The 17700-nt window shown below is 41.0% G+C and overlaps 1 protein-coding gene across 5 annotated transcripts in view; it reads right to left on the bottom strand.

The window, feature by feature from the left end:
• Positions 1-17450, bottom strand: part of ntrk3b (neurotrophic tyrosine kinase, receptor, type 3b) — a 159532-nt gene extending 142082 nt beyond the window's left edge. For all 5 annotated transcript variants that reach the window (XM_020079640.2, XM_020079643.2, XM_020079641.2 and 2 more), the window contains exon 1: positions 16797-17450. In XM_020079640.2, the coding sequence (XP_019935199.1) occupies positions 16797-17038 (242 nt within the window). In that variant the 5' untranslated portion in view covers positions 17039-17450. The remainder of the gene's footprint in view (positions 1-16796) is intronic.
• Between the last annotated feature and the right edge of the window lie 250 nt (positions 17451-17700).

The raw sequence follows: 17700 nt of genomic DNA, 5'->3' as shown, positions 1-17700 counted from the left end.
CTTATAATGACAAAGCCTGACGCACACTGTAAACAAAATCACATGATCTCTGCAGCAGATCAATGCGACAGGTCCTGCCTGCGCCTGCTGCATCAACCTTCACCTAAACACTCCGCAGATTTCTGTGTTGTGAACATGTCTGAGTGGAGAATCTCCTGCTGCGTTCGAGGCAAACTCTTGACAAAATTGTTCCAGGTCCATGTCTGAAAAGGCCTCATTCGCTGTATTACAATTACATTGTGACGCACCAACATCCACAAGACTGAAAACATTTTAGAATTCAAGCCACTGTCATTATGTCATACTAAAACCTTTACTGCAAAATAAAAATACTATTCAAGCTTCTTTAATTTCCTTTTTCTGAGTCCCCCCCTTGATATGAACTCTTCAAATTTAGGGACTCAACAGCTACGAACAGTCTCTCAGCTTCCTTATCCAAGCAGTCCCATCACCTGAGAAAAAAAAGTGTAATTACTGGGTTTGGGTTGAGTTACACTCCACTGCACTCCATCTCAGCATTCTGAGGTCTGTCTCTGTCTTTCAGTTTACAGTGAAAATGGACAGTTAAAGATCCTTTCCATCTTTCTGTTCATTTTTCATTCCTTTAGCTGCCCGTTCTTTATCGTCCATTGTGTTCTATCACCCTCTGCTGTCTCGATGCAATGAACTCTGACCTTGCCATAACTGGCTGTTTGTGATCTACAATAATACGTGTTGCCTTTGTGATTACCTCAGCAGAGAGCACTAGCTACATGTCTGAAATGGAAAATAAAAGCAAGATTCTGACTCAGCAACTTTATTGCTCCTAGAATAAGACATCCCAGGGAATTTATAGCAAATGATCAGTGGCTTCTTTAGCCGTTATTTTTCTTACACCTTTGCGGAGTATAATTGATTCATTTATATATCAATTATTTCTTCGCTCACTTTGTGGGAGAAAACTGGGCACAGGAATTAATTAGACTACCTTGCATGGCCTCCAGGGTGAAACTAAGTCAGAAAACTTTAACACGTACTTGTAGCGACAACACTGAGATGGAACGATGTAGTAATAAACTCAAAGCTATCATTAAATGTAAGATTAGGCTTTTTGTTAACACAAGTCTGAGACTTACAATGAGTTTAACACAAGGAAAGTGGTTTATTTCTTAATTTAATCTAGAACATTAGTTCTAGGATTTTATTGACAGTTTATGCATCAATTCTTCTTAAAGTCAGTGCCGTATTAAAGCCCAACATTCACTCCAGACTATGACGTTACTGAATGGCTGCAAGACATTGCAGTAAAGTGCTTAAAATATGAATATGTATATCTTATTCGGGACCGTCACAAGAAATTCACATCTACTACAGGTGCTGACAGTGTGCAAGGAAACAGACAATATGAGAAAAGATGCAGGGAAGGTGTGAGTCTAATGTGAAGATCTAAAAATAATATGAGCAACATAAATGAAGATGTCCAAGTTGCCACACTGTATGATCCAAACATAATAATGATGATGATGAGGACAATTTTTTTCATTTAGCAAGCAAGTATATGAGCACAAAGTGCTTTCCACGAACAAAACAAACATGCAATGTTTGAAGATTACAAGATAGGTAAATAATAAAAGGGAAGGATTAAGAACATACATTAATGCCTAAATAAATATACAGGTGTACACCGTTTCCAATACAATTTTTTCACTTTATGGCATAAGTGGAGGTACATGAATGTATGTGCATGAAGGTCACTCTCACGCACAATAGATTCCGGGTGACAGGTACACAGACCAAAGAGTGAATGTGTGAGTGTTCTTGCGTGACCTAAAAGAACTGCAGTGCATGCCACCTAAGCAGTGGAAACTATGAGGCCTGACTCACTTTGTGGATGGTGAAAAAACGTTATTGACCTTAGTGCAAGCACAAGGTAGCACACAGTAATAGGAAATATCACTGCACACCAATTTACAGATCTCTGATGTTATTATGAGGAGTTTATCAAATGTTTTGGTTCCTTATGAAACTGTGGCAGGAATAAATGGAATACGGCAGGCTGTCACAGTCTGGATAATTAAAGGGAAATACTACACAGTCTGTGGAACGCTGTTCCAAATGGGAAAGCCAGTACTGCAAGGGTTCGATCACCTTTAGTCTTAAGTCTTGTCTCTGGAACAGTTAAAAGACCTGACACGGCAGATCTCTCTGTTCAGCACATAAACAAGGCATTGCAGTAGTCGGGAGAAGAAGATAAAAGGGCCTGTATAATTTATTTTGGAAATATTCCTCAGTCGATAAAAACAAGAGTGGACTATTTTCTTTAAGGCTCGAGATACTGTCGAAAATATACCCCAGATTTTTGTGGTTGACTTAATGGTCAGAGTGAGGGGGCCAAGGACTGGTTGTATTTCAGTTGAGCAGTGTTAAAGGCTAATGATGACAATTTCTGTCTCGTTAGAGTCACATTTGAAAAGGTTTGGGGCATCCAGTTTAGTACATCAGCCATGAATTGATTAGGGAGGTACATTTACAGCTGTCAGATGGTTTGAAGGACAGCTACAGTTGTGTAACGTCTGCGTAGCTATGGAATGAGATGTTGTGAAAGTGAATAATTGGTCCCAAATGTAACATGACCCCAACACAAATCCACAATAACCTCAACATCATGTGTTGTGATTATTCACTCTCAATTGAGTTTTCTGTGAGGCTGCATTTTTACATCATCATAATGTAAACTATTGCAGGTTTTTTTTTTAAACATTTCAAAATCAATGTACAAGGTTTTTGAGCTTGTTCAGGTAACGGATTTGTTTCTTCTTTTTTTTTATCTGCGCCTTACAGTTCCTCTGAAAGCAATCTTCAGTCATCTCAGTGCATTGTGCTTCGATAACTTCAATCATCTCACACAACCTTTTCTCGTCACTTGTTAAAAGGGAGGTGAGAACCAAAGGGTGGAGTCGAGGACAATTTGATTCTAATGTAGGAGAAGACAATGTGGTAAAAGAAAGATTTGTGTTGAATTGATTTTATGGAGGGATGTGCATATATTTAATTAGTCGTGAAGGACAGAGGAAGTGTAGGGACGTTTTTTTCGATTATTTGAAAAACATGTTTGCAGCTTGAAACGCTTAAAATTGAAAACAGACAATACGCAGTGATTTAAAACACTGTGGGCTCAGAACCACAAGGGCAAACAGAGCTGTTTTCTGTCAATACCAGGAATTAGTCTCAGGGGAAATTAAAGCAAAAGGTTAAGCTGGATCGTGTGTGTGTGTGACACTTCTCCACCTGAGTCCTCGTGCTAATTAGCGCTCCTGATAAATTAGCGTTTCTGTGTTGACAAAGGACTCTGACAGGAGGAATTTACACTTGCAGCAGAGGAACGAGGCTCATGGTTGGATTTAGATTCAGCCCTGATGATATTTATCCAGGTGTAAAAATAACACTGAGCTGACAGTGAGTGAATGTGTCCTGTTTTGGGCAGTAAAACGCTGTTAGATTGGGGGGAGAGGTGCTGAGACAAAACAGCTCTATCATCTCTTCAAAACAAAGCATCGAAGAATTTCTGTGTTCAAAGGTTTATTTTCAAATTTCTTCTCTCAATGGTTTAGATCAGAGGTGCATTCATCCTGACAGGCCGAATACAGATAGTGGTTTTTAAAGGAGAATGATTACACATTTCAGTTTATGGAAGCACACATGCTCTTCAACAAGGTGATATTTAAACGATCAGTGGACAAGCTCATAACGTTTTACCTCCAGCTGTTCCACCAGCAGGATGCTGCATCTAAATGCTAAAAGCTTCAAATACCAGATTTTAAAACTGAGCTTAAAACACACCCTAACCCCTCAGATAAAGAAAATAAATTACAAACTCTGAAGTGAGGTATCTCACTATATGCTCTGCTGTGGAGGGTTGTGGAGTGGGCACAGTTTTTTTTTTCTTTTATAAGAATTGGAGGTGCAGTCTTGTGATATTTTGCCTTGGCAAAGGTATACACTTCATTTTAGTTTGTTTTCTATGTTTACTAGCTCTGCACCTGATTTAACACTATGCTATGTATGTGAGTGAGAATAGGCATATAAGCATAATAAGCATACGTGCACAAATTATTAAGGTTTAAAATATCTGCATGGATATATGTCTCTGTGTGTGTTTAAATTGTATTGGTTTTTTTCTTTATGGTTTGTCCATATACACAAGACATATAGGGTATGTTGTATCAGCCAAACATCAATCACAATATTGAAACATTACAACAACCGCCGTAGTTTAAAAACAATTCAGTAACCTTAGAACCAGTCTGGCAGACCCACAGTACTGGCCACATTCATTATACAGATGTAAAAAGATGTTTTGCCTTCTTGTTGAGAGTTAAAAAGAAGATTGATGGAGTTACAGCAGAAAGTCAGTTAGCTTCCATTAAAACATCGATGCAAGAAAGCAAAAACTGTAGTTCTTTACTTGAGGTAGATAGATTGGTTGTTTTTCTTTATTTCATTATTAATAACACCAGGGATGTTATCTATGATTCCCATGAAGTTAAGTTTCTGATTCTATTTCTAGTTATAATTATCATTATTCACAGCAAAAAGCTTTCAGCTAATTCAGGCACTTTAAAACACTGTGAATTCACAGAGCAGACTCCATTAGGGTGTGAAGGCAACCAAGGGTATCGTATCTCTTAGAACTGTCTTAACAATCACGAGTAGTTAAATTGTAGGCTGCTACGTGCACTGGTGCAGTCCTAACAATAATTCAAAAAGGTGGATTTCAGTTGACAGTGTCAGTGTTTGGCAGAAGAATCCTTTCATTAAAACACAATACACCAGGAGTGAAAAGCTAAAAGATGTTTCTATCTCTCTGGGTGAATACGCTCAAACTTTCTCACATTCCATCAAAAGAAAGAAAGTAGATACATGTTAAATACCTTTCACAATGTTCATGTTTTTTGACTGAGATGTGAAATGTTATAACATCTAATCCTCACATATGTCTACAGTGTCAACCAATTATCTACTGTAAAGGATGGAACTAGAGGGAGATAGAGCTCAAGGTTGCTGAATAATTGTTTGTTTGCTATTTTTCTTCCTGCTTCCATTTAAGCGACTGCTTCTATCAAACACACTCTCTCTCTCTGTATTACACATACTAGTTTATCAAAATGAGGGTCCATGAGCCCACACCTAATCCGTGCATCCAGACAGATTAACCTCAGGACACGTCTCATCGGTCTACAAGAAGACATAAAGCCTCGGCAGTTGGCTGTCACCCCATGTGCATGTTTTACAAATGCTACTGAATGTATCATGAGTGATAGTCATGAACACATACTGTACACATCAATGGATTACCTGTGGACCTACTGGTCATATACAGGTAGGACCAGGTACCTGCGACACTGGGTGCATGTGCAGCTGCACCATTGATCTGTTGCATCTCACAGGCGTCTGCTGTTCACACGGGGTGTGTGTGTGTGATGCGTGCCTGCATCTATTCCACAGACCTTGAAACTGTGGTGAAAGATCTTTTTCTTTGTATATTTAGCTGTTAAGTGCATGCAGTACGCAGAGAAAATGGGGGAGACTCTCTTAGAGAGCAGCAAGAGGAACAAAATGACGTCAAAAAGGGACAAAATTACCACAGCGACATGCTAAATGATTATTTAGAAAGACAAAAAGTCTATTATGCAGTAGCCTTGTCATATTATCTTGGTAGTTATGGGTGGGTGGTTGGCTTTATTTTTTTGAGCCAACAGGCGATTTGTCTCAGAAGCTGTACCTTCACAAATGCCTATATGTCAGACTGTATTAAAGTTAAACAAGTGTTTAGGAAACATAAGGCCCTAACATGGTGCACTTCAGCTGGACAGGAATGCCAATATCACCAAACATTCAATCACCAACACTTTTGTCTCCTCTGTAAAATAACCAAAGGGAAACACGTTGATCTTTCCAGTAACAATAAACACATTAGTGATGCCTGACAGGTGATGGCTTCCTCTGGAAATAAGAAGCCTCCAGAGTTCACAGTGTCAAATGTAGACAGCTGCTGCCGCAAGTCACATCTCTTGACTGACGTGTCTGCCAGTTTCTCCATCAAAGTCTTGTCAAAGGAGAGATGGTGTTTTTCCTCATGGAGGCTAATTTTACTACGACAACAAATTAGTTTGACTCCCAAAGGTTCCACAACTCCTGCCATAATGTGTGCACCTGTGGCTGTGCTAGTTGTTTTAGCCCTTTTGACTCATAATGTGGGGACCTTGTGTATAATAAATTATAAACCAACCACAGTATTTCATGAAGTGCATGAAATGTGGGATGATGACATTTTTTGAAATCTCCTGTGTCCCGATGATGGGTAAGGTCAAACGTATTTTTTTGTTGAATATTCAGCTGTTACTTATTTAGCAATGCAAGTGCGCCAGCAATATTTGACGGTCACTGTATATTATACATATAACATACATTCATTGCAATTAATATTATTTGTTCAAAAAACAAAAGAAGCAAAAAACATCAAGGTTCAGTTTACACCAGATTAGAAATGAAATAAAATATATGGCATGTAGCTATAATAAACTTCAATAATCTCAGTTGTTAAAGCAAATGTTCCATGTACCCTTATTAATCTTGTAAAAATTTAAAGCCAGACTATTTCACTATAGAAATCAACTTAGAATTTGAAATATGGCAGCAGCTACAAAAACGTGTCCATAAAGCTTCATCATCAGTGCAACCTAATTCACTTTTATTTTTGGTATGCAACTGAATAACAATAATTCCCAGTTTACTAACCCAAACAATAAAAATAGGCTGAAATAAAAATAGCCACGGCTCCCTGAACGACAACTGTTTTGACTGTTTATTTTAACAACACTTCATCTCTTAAAAACTAACACAACTCCTAGTTTATTTTTATGTTGCATTTTCGGATGTATCAAGACACGTGGCCTGATCAAGAAAACATCAAAAGCCTTTAAAGTTGACCTGGTGGCAAGAGTTCATGGTTGCTGGTCATCAAAGTAACACAACAGGGTTTTCCAGGTACATGGCCACTGGAAAAAGAAACGAGAGACAATTTGTCCATGTAAAACAACTCATGCTAATACATCTCATTTCTTGTTAAAAATAAATATTGCATAATGTTATATGTGCAAGCTTTTTGTCCTCAACCTTAACTATAAGATAATTTGACTTATGAGGATCGTAAAACAAAAGAATTAGATATAATAATTTTTCATGGTTTGTTTTTAAAGCAATAGTTTGACAGGAAATACATCAACATTATCTTTTGCAAAAAATATTTCCAAACCATCATAAGCGTAGTTAGCATGCATTAGCTTGGAAGGATAGCGTGGTTGGTTTGCTTTGCTATTTTGTTGCTGTCTGACTGTGTGGCAAAACTCGTGGTTGGTAAAAGCTCTAGAGAGGATATCAGGTACTTCTCAATAAGATGACATTTTTAGCCAGTGAAAGTAGATGGAGAGTGACTGTGATATATTGTGAAGATGAGTAGCAAGGTCGTTGCACCAACAGGGAGCCAGTAGGGAGAGGAGTTGAGTCCCAGAGGACCATTTAGTTTTAATGTCTTCTCATCTGGCTCCACACAAAGCACCATCAGGGTCTTTAAAACCCTCCTGGAGCTCTCCAGTTTTGTACGGCCACAGAGAGGCCTCAGCTCGCTGAGAATGATCGGTGAGGCCGGCTGAATGGCCTGACATGGCCATAATGTTTTGATGTAGTGCCATACGCACCAATAGTCACACAGAACAGAGAAAATACAGATATCACAGGTAATAAATAAGCACAGGCCGTTATTGCACTCAAGGCCAAAATATAAATTTCTCTCTGCTTTCTGGGAAATATGGAGGTACATTTGTGCCACCAATGTTTATGCCTGTCCCTTCTGCAGATGATGTTAGTTGTCAAAGCTAAACAGCTGGGATTTTAAAGCCATTAATTCATTATGAGTGTTTACCACCCAAACATCAGCACATACTGCCTCAAGAGATAGTAAATGGATGGATGGATGGATAGATGGGGACAGGAAAGGGCAGCTCTTTGCTCTTATCTGAGTAATGTACTGCTTTGCTAATGCCTGAGAAAGAAATGCCAAAAACACAAAGCACGTATTTTTGAAAGAACATTTTTTTCTAGCTCAGAGCTTACCAAATGGCGGTGGCCTAAAAGGAAATAAAATAAATAACAAGAATATTGGGAAGAAGGCTGGGATATGCTCCAGGCCCCAAACGACCCTAAACAGCCATTTGAGGTCACAGTCTTACATGCTGAAGCGGGATTATAACGCAGGCAGTTATAAACAATACAGGACTGCAGGTGAATGGAATATGCACAGAGATTAATGATAAATGTCTTTGGATTAATAATGGGTGTCCTTTTTTTTCACTAAAAATAATGGAGAATGCCGCTGAATAGCTCCCATCACTATGCGTGCCGTAAAGGAGAATATGGCTGAAGCTTAGCGAGGGCTGAGAGAGCTGCATTATTCACACAGCTCTGGCAGTCATCACTGACATGGAGGACAGTTGGGTGACTCATCCTACTTGATAATATATGATGATTTATGTTGTTTTTTTTTTAAACAAAAAACACCTGAATAATAAGCAGTGGCTTTATTAGAAGATGGGAGAGAAGGAAGGGAGGTAGGAGGGGGGTTGTGTTGTGGTGACTGATGGGAATCAACACAACTCTAACGGACATGGTGACTGTCAGACATACTACCTCACCTGGGAGGAGGTTATCGCTGAAGATATTAACAATGCATGTGTGTGTGAGACAGAGAGAGAGAATGAGAGACAAAGCAATCATGAGAGAAAAGAGGTTCTAAGACACAGACACCTCACGGTATGAATCATCCATCAGGATCATGCAGAAGAAGGAATTAGCTGTAATGCTACTTTCAGTGTTGTTTCACTAAGCCTCAGATACCATGTTAAAACATGATTAACTGTAATAAACCTTCAGTAAAGCTCATGCTACCTGATTAGACATAAAAAATGTCCGCCTTTAGATCTCTGACAGCAGCCGGTATACTTGATAATTGTTGACTACCACTGAGCAGTCACATGTTAAATGATACATGGAAAAAATCCAGCAAAAGCAAATGCATGTAAATAGATGTTAATTGATTGACTTTAAAGAAGGAAAGTATTTCCGTCGTGTCTTTTTTTTTTCATACTACCATGGAACAAATTGCCATTTAAATAGGTAGATGCATGTTTTTTTTCTGTTCCTTTCAATCCCACACATTCGACACAGCAAACTGTTGCACACAGTAGCACCACTGACTCATAATCTGTTGTATAAATGAAGAAGCTAAATGTCAACAGAAAGCCCCTGGAATGCTGCTGTAAGGCCTTAAAGGGTTTTTCTAATCCTGGTCGAAACAGCAGAGCCTTCAGTATTTTTCACCCGTCGATCCTCAATGCGTCTTTTGATTGTTAAAGGGGGGGGGGGCCTTCATTAGTATGCAACTTTTATGGCACCAGGGCTGCCTGCAGATGTGGGAGTAGAGGCGGTGGGGGCGTGGGAGAGCCTGGGTCAGTCACGTGGCCTGGACTTCTCACAGCATATCCCTGCATGTAGAGGATCTGAGCGAAAAACCGCCGCTCTCTCCCCTTAATTCTCAGATGGCAGCCGTGACCTACTTTCCACAAAGACAGGCTCATGCAAACTTGATGATATGCTTATAACAGTGGAGCTCGTTGTGCACTGCCTGAGGTGAGCCTCGCAATGCTGGGGCAGCAGGGGGTCCGTATGGTGAGAACCAACTGGCAGGACGTGTGTTAGCAACTTCGTCCTGGGTGGTTAAATGACATTAGTCACGATGACACTGGGGCATCATGGGACTGGAGATGGACCGAGGGGGTTTAAATGCTGTCAAGATCACCTGTATCGTAAGTGCAAACCACTTAATCAAAAAGTGATTTTATAGCAAAAGACAGGCCAGTAATTAATTAATGTATCTAAATAGCAATCTGATCAACTACAAACTTCCTGTATGAGCAAGTAAGAATATACACATTTCACTACAGATAGAAATATTTTATTTATATATATATATATTACTTTAGATATAAAGCCGATATCCAAGGCTGATGTCAGACAGGTGCACAACTCCGAGCTATGTTTTTCATGAGCAGCTAACAGAGGGTAAGTGAGGTTTAGGTATCATTTATTTGTGCCTTCAAAAGACACTAACACGCCAAAAACTGCAGATCACACGAAGAAACCCCTGCAGGCTTGTAAAAACCTCACCCCTTAAGAATAGAGGAGGGGAAAAAAAGACTCAATAAATGGAAACTACAAATAGGAACATCAAGGTGACAGAAAGAAATAAATCGAGATGACAAACAGATACAGGCGAGCTGGGCATCAGAAACTCAGACATCAAAACTTCACACCGCGAAGAAGAGAACAAAGACAGAGCGGTGGATACAGAGCAGGGGGAGGTGATGCATGGTGGAGAAATAAAATGAGTACACTAGCAGCGAGTAGGAGTGTTTTTTTGGTGAGGGTAAAGGTTTGTGAGTGCATGCGGACGTAGAGGGGGGAAAACCACTGCCAACATCCGTTTGACATCGCAGATTAGGGGGCGGAACAAACCCTTTGACTGTGTTCCAGCTCTCTGGGCCTAGGAAACCCTGGAAGCTGTCAGTTATTTCCCCAAAAGATATTAATCATATTGGACATTCATGCAGTCTGGCTGCAAGTGCGTTGTTATCAAGTAAATTACGTTTCATGATGAGTCAAAAAATCATTAGTCTGATTATCTGTTGTGTTTTGGGTTAAGCAGCTTTAGTATGTCAGTGTTTTCCTGCATCTCTCTTATCCCTTATGTCTGTGATGGATGAGGCTTCTGACACACAACATGAGCTTTATTCGCATGGATATGGCGAATGCTACTTAAAGTAGGGCCCAGAGGCTGAGAAATAAAAAATACTCTATTTTACAATACAAAAAATATATTTTCAGTGCTGCGGGTATGGAGGTGGCTCAGACCACACCTCCACCAGTAGCAGGGGAGTAATCAGTGTAGCTGAGGGCTGTTAGCTGATTACTCGTCATGTTTAAAAGGCAGCAGCAGAGCTGCACAGAGGGGAGATACAAAGAAACCTGAAGTGAGAGACATGCGGAGGAACACAAGGAGAAACTAAAAGATACTCACGTGAGAAGTTCACGAGAGACAGAAACGGAGCCGAGCTGCCAACTGGAAAGTTTATGTTTTTTTTGATTTATGTTTGCTCGTGTCATTAAGAAATAAAGATGCTGAAAAGCATCTAGTTTGTTTCTGGCTGTTGTTGGGATCCGGTGGAAATCGTTGATTGCCACAAATGCATTTTCCATTAATTAGCTCAATCCTTTTCCTTTATGTGAATGTACATCCCTGCCTCTGCATGATTTCTCATCACTAAAAGTATGACTCAGCACATTAAAGAATAACACAATACGATCACAAAACCTCCTGTTTTACAAATCTCAAAAGGACATAAATCAGCCACGGAGGGTGAAAAAAATTCTCAACTAAGTTTATTAAGGGGGATCCTTGGACATTGACCAATGCTGGGGTCTCAAATTTTGGACCTCTGAGCTTGCACTGCTAATTTCGTGCATTTGTTTTCTACATTTTTTCTCTTGAAGGTGTCCCAAATTATGTAAGAGCAATGCTAAATTGCTAGAGTGGCTCTTTAAAATATCTCAAAACGTTTGAAAGACCTCTTTCATTACAGGTTCAACTGGTACTCCAGCACTTCAGCAAAGACTCTCAGTTGAACAGGAAATACTCCACTTGTGACAACAGTTTTAGTGAAATTCTATAAAGGTTCGCTAATCTACTCCCGTTCAGAAGCCTTATGCAAGACCTGCAGTATACAGCAGATATTGAAGTTTCTACTGGTCTCTCACACACACACACACACACACACACACACACACACACACACACACACACACACACACAGACACACACACACACACACAATATGTGGGTTGCACTGGAGTTTGAAGGGGTAGAGAAAACGTTGAATTTATGTAACAGAGTAATGCTCAGTGTCTGAACCAGGGGAAACTACCAGCCCACACAGGTCATCTAAATGGACCTTTGAAACATTCCTGTGTGAAACAGGTTTCTTTGGCAGCACGAGCAAGCTGGCATGTCTCTTGCAAGATTTGTGGTTGAAGGTGTTCATAGATCAATAGTGTAGAGCAGCGCGAGCTGCTTTGAAATTTAAAAACTGTGAAAAGGGAGAGAGGCAACTTCTCAAAGATCTTTTAGAGGAATCAGTGCAACTCATATTGACCATATTGAATGTGACGGCAGGTGAAGTATACACCATGCAGTCAGTGATGAACCAGCTTTAATTTTATTTAGCTCTTTTTAACACCCTTTCTCCTATTATCACATTTAATGACATAAAACAAGTGATTTATTTTTTTTCCCTTCCTCCACATGGAAGTCAGAGATCAAGGTCTGTTACATCATTCTGCTCCTTCATCCTATAAAGATTGTCTGTGATCCTATGTTGGCTCTAGCTTCATTCCAAACTGTGGCATCTAACATTTAAAAGTGACTTTCTTAAAATATTAATCAGGATAAATATAACATTATAAGGAATTTTAAACGATAACATTAGTCCTTGAAAATAAGAAGAAACAGACTTTAACGGAGTGGATCATGAAGATTTTAAAGATATTAAAAGATAAACTTCAAGCCATATTTGTGCTAAGTAGATAAACAGTGAAGCATTTTGAGTGTGGAACTCTCTTTTTGCAGATAAACAGATGGCAATTTTACAATTCCACATAAATCTATGAAATTGAAAAAAGAGTTGGCATTAAAAAAGCTGAAACTACGCATTCTCAGTTCAAAAACAAACTGAGGCGTTCTATTTTTTACATTCACTTTTAAAGAGAACAGCGTGCCCTATAATGACCCAACATACTGGGAATAACACAATATGATATGTATTTAAATACATCATAAGGCAAGATGCATGGATGGATGAGGTTAAACAGAGCATCATGGTTCACGGCTGCATGTCTGGAACAAATCTGTGCACTGTGAAATGTGAGGACTTTTGGTTTCATCTGGCTACAGCAAAAACATTGATCACATCTTTTATGTCCCATTACACTCAAACTTGTGTTATCGTTGCAACTTGTGTTTGCTATTGTTGCATCATTTGTTAGTTTGAGCTTCACTGTGCAGCGATGTACGTGCAGAGTATGACACAAGAAGAATGTGTTCTCTTCTTAAATCTGAGACTGACATGTGTTTGAGTGATCATCATTTTGTTGCCTCACAGTCTGACAGCCAATCATTGTCCAGGTGAAAACTAGAAACCTCCAGCCAACTGGAGACATCTTGTGTCTTATATGGTTAAAATATGTATATGTTAATAGATTTAGTATTTTCACATGAGGAGGAAAGACCATGTAATTCTAGGAATCTAAAAAAGGCAATTGCTTTTTTTATGTCTTGACACATCTAAAAAATGAATCCCTATGAGATAATTACAGTGAATACATTGTTGATGCTGTTCCATAATTTCACTATCAATTCAGTGCAGATTTCCCAGAGAATTTTTGATGGACCAGAAAATTGCATAATGTTTCACTTCCAAGAAAATCTGCATATTCTGTGAACAAGTAGGAAACCATGTAATTGGCTGTAAAATTTAGATATGGCCTAACTTTTAGTGTTTCGTCTCTAAAATGATACATTTTTATGCACACAAGACAAAGAAATTATAATTATTAATTCCAAATTTCAGGATGTCATGGGCTCCACATTTACATATGTAAGATGTTGATGAAATGCTATTGACTACAGATCAGTCCTGTAGGATTTTTCTGAGAATATTTCACTACATTACCATACTAAAATAAAATATAATAATAATAATAATGTGAAATACACACAGTAATATACCTGCTGCTACATGTTCAGTTATGTAGCTTACTGGGTTGCATTTACTAACCCCCACAAAATGATTTAATTAAGTTAAAGAGCTTTGCAGCAGCTTCAGCAGCGAATGCATGGATATTGGTGAATACATACGATTACGCATCGGAGTTGAATGGAGGCATGAGGGAATGAAGTGGAGGAGATGACTGCGGGGGTGATTTTTCTCTGAATAACATTTTGCAGGCATTTAGCGACTGATGCCACAGTGATGACGGCAAAGATTGGTGTGACACTTCAGCCTCTCCTTGCTAACCAGCCTCTCATCAGTTCAAAAAAAGGACAGCAAAATGAGGCCAAACGTCATGCCAACGCCAGAGGTGGAAACACTGATTGGATCCAGCAAAGAAATGCGCACCTGCGGTCAGAGCCGTGCTCTCACACACACACAGACCTGTCAAATGCTTCAGCTGCTCTCGCAAAACTGTTTTTTTTTTTCCTCAAGTATCACAGCAAGGCCTTATCTTATCCACTTCAAACAGTGATGCCTCTTGTGATGAATCTCTAATGTGAGAGAAATGGAAAACTATTATCTGAACTTGGCAGTTTTCTTTGGCTGGCCAATCCTCCCTCAGTTCCTGCTAGGAGCCCTCGCTCTACTTTGTATCTCCATAAATTGGCCCCATCTCTCCCTGTTTCCCCTGTGATGAATGAAATAGACTTCTTGTTAGCAAATTGCATGCTTCTCACACCTCACAAAGAGATGGAGGAGAAAGGACAATTTGTGCTGTTTGTGGGATCACACACTGCACTGTTTATTTTTGAGGAGCGTTTTTTCTGATTAAATGAGTGTCAGGCAATTAACCTCTGTTGTTTATGAGACGTGTTTATTTATATGTTTCAGTGGGCACAATATATATATATATATGTGTAGATATATCATGTGTTTGTTTGCTATTGTTTTAAGCCAAATGATTAATTAAATACATGTTAATGCTAAATTACGATATACTGATGTGTCCATGTATAGTCCTCTATCAGGTTTCACGCTAGCTCTCGAATAATCACGCCCGTGTGGTTTGAATACCTATCAGACATGTAAGCTGATGAGACACAGGGTGGTGAGGCCTCTGATAAGCTGTCATTGAGCCGTGGTGGTGCTGGGTGGAGGTTGCCGTCGGTGCTGAGCCGCAAAAACACAACCAGCCTGCTGGCCAGGGACCATAGAATGGACAATTAGTACTGGGTCAATTGCATTGGGGGTTTCTCAAAGGCAAAAAGGCAATTCACGGGTGACTCTGTCCTTGTAACAAAATTAATTCTGGCATTTTTAAGTGAAAAATGCACATGCTAGATTATCCTACTGTTGATCCCAGTGAATGGGAGCAGACGGGAAATGGCTGGATAGTGAATGGAGCAGCACAAGGAGAAAATCTTTATCTGGGGGGGGTCACTCTGGGGCCACACTTATCACTTATTGTATGCTGTGACCTCCGACCCTTAATCTCTTTGCCATCCATTGCTTAGAACGTTGCTGGGCCTTATTCTGAGCCCTGGACAAAGAAGCCTTTCTGATAAAACAGTCACGTAAACGGCTCCAGTGCTGCAAAGGGCACTTGATGCTGGTGTATAAAGGAGTACCAGGCTACCCTCTAGTGGCGCACAGAGGCGATGGACCGTGTCACAAAATAAGTTGTTGTCTCCCTCAGACGGATGGAGGGTAAACAGGATACCAGGACTGATGGGGAGGGGGAAAGTCCTTTGTGGTGAGGCCGTGCAGGGAATTCCAGTACATTGTTGAAGGGAGATGTTGACTTTACATGTGCATCACCCTCATCCACACCCGAGATCTCATTTAAGGCTCTCTCTCTCCCTCTCCCTCTCTCTCTCTCTCTTCTTTTATTTTCCTTCTCTGACTTTTCAAGAAAGAAAGCTTTGATGTTGACAGGAGGGGTCGATGCCAGGAAGAGAGATCGGGGGGAGGGGGTTGGTGGGTTGATAGGCTGCAGAATGAAAATGTACTTCTGGGGGGGGTGGGTGTATGTGGGTGGTGGTGGTGATGGTGGGGGGTTTGGAGAGCGTGCCGTCATCACAGCTCCTCTGTTTTAAAGGAAACACTTCATGAATGCCCAGAGAGCCGAGCGCCCTGGCTACGTGTTCGTCTGTGTAGGACAAAAAAATAAAGCATGAAGCGCCACAAGTGACGTTTCCAGCGCCCCCTCCCCTCCCCTCCTCTCCATCTCCCCCCCCCCCCCCCCCCCCCCCCCCCCCCATGCCACCGCATCATCTGGGCATATTAAAGTTTGTCGGGTCGCCTCGGTCCCGGAGGATGCGGGGCTGAGAAGTATCTGGTTGACCTTACTGCGCCATTTATTTCTGTTTCATTTGGCACAATCTGTCGGAGCGGTTGCTGTGCGCGGGGACGCGAATGAAAGTGAACGGGTGATCTGAGGTTCTCCGCAACGTCCTTCTGTCATTTAGCTTCAGGCCTGCGGTGCCGCTGCGGAGGAGCAACTTTATGGACGCACACGCACGCACGCACGCACACGCACAAATAAGGATGAAGAAACCCGACATTCACCACCGGCAAGGCTGAAGATCAAGTTGCCACGTCCAACAAGGTTGCAAAGGATTTTTTCTCATCGTGCAGAGGAGGCAGCAGGAGCGCATTGACCCTCACACACACACGACCAGCCTTACTAAACGTGGATTTATCACAAATAACACTGGACACACTGATGGAAGCGCAGAAAGTCTCAGAATAGAAAATAAGAAGCCAACAAGTCAGAGCAGTGCAGAAAAAACAGCAACAGACACCCAGAGCGCATAGACGCCTCATATGTGATCAATTAATGATTCAAAACGCACGGCAGAATCCGCATCTACTTACATAGAGGAGATGTTTTTGAATAACTCTGCTATGTCAACACTGGTCCCATTGTTCCCAGTGTCCTGCAGGGCGAGTAAAGGGAAAAACCTGCCGCTGTCGGACTTATTGCAATAGATCTCTGTTTGAGAGCAGCTGCAGGTCGGCGGGCAGTCCAGCATGGAGCTCAGATAGTCCTGGAAAACACTCATCAGGAACAAAACCCTCCACCAGCAAATCCGGATCGAGTGAAACCATAGATCCATGTCTCCGGGTAAATTGGGGGGTGGGAGAAGACGAGGTCCCGATGTCCTCTGCGTTCGAACAGAACAAGAGAGAGGAGAGGAGGAGAGTGGGAGGAAGGAAGGAAGGAAGGAAGGAGGAGGATGGTGGTGCGTCTGTACAGAGGATGCTCTATGTGAGCCTTTCCGTGGATGGATGCTGTAGTGTCCTTGCGCGTCAGAGATTGGGTGAAAAGGAGAGGGGGGGGGGGGCGAAAGAAAAAAAAAAAAGACGCAACAGAAAAAAAAGAAACGGAAATCAAGAAGAACGGGGCGAAATAATAAGGCGAGGCTCCGGTCGTCTTTTCAGCCTAAGATGCATGGTGTTTCCCGGAATAACGCGCTGCTGAGGTCGACGTCTCTCTCCCCGAGCAGGACCAGGACGACTGGCTGGAGAGCCGAGAGACACAGAATGAGAAGTTGGGGCATCAAGTCCCTCCCACCGGCTACAGTCATACTGACACCTGCAGAAACTGCACGCTATCAACTGTGATCACACTCATCATGTGACTGTCTGTGCTGCATTATCAACTCAATATAATAAACATTCAAATATGAATGAAGGATGGTGCAGTTAAATCAGTCATGAAGAAACGGATAAATAATGGATCAACAGACAGAACAATGGGGGCAATAGAGTGTCTACA

Source organism: Paralichthys olivaceus, chromosome 1 (genome assembly GCF_024713975.1).
Source record: "Paralichthys olivaceus isolate ysfri-2021 chromosome 1, ASM2471397v2, whole genome shotgun sequence".
Lineage (NCBI taxonomy): Eukaryota > Metazoa > Chordata > Actinopteri > Pleuronectiformes > Paralichthyidae > Paralichthys > Paralichthys olivaceus.
Note: the sequence above shows the minus strand (reverse complement) of the source record. Positions and strands in the feature narration are given on the sequence as shown.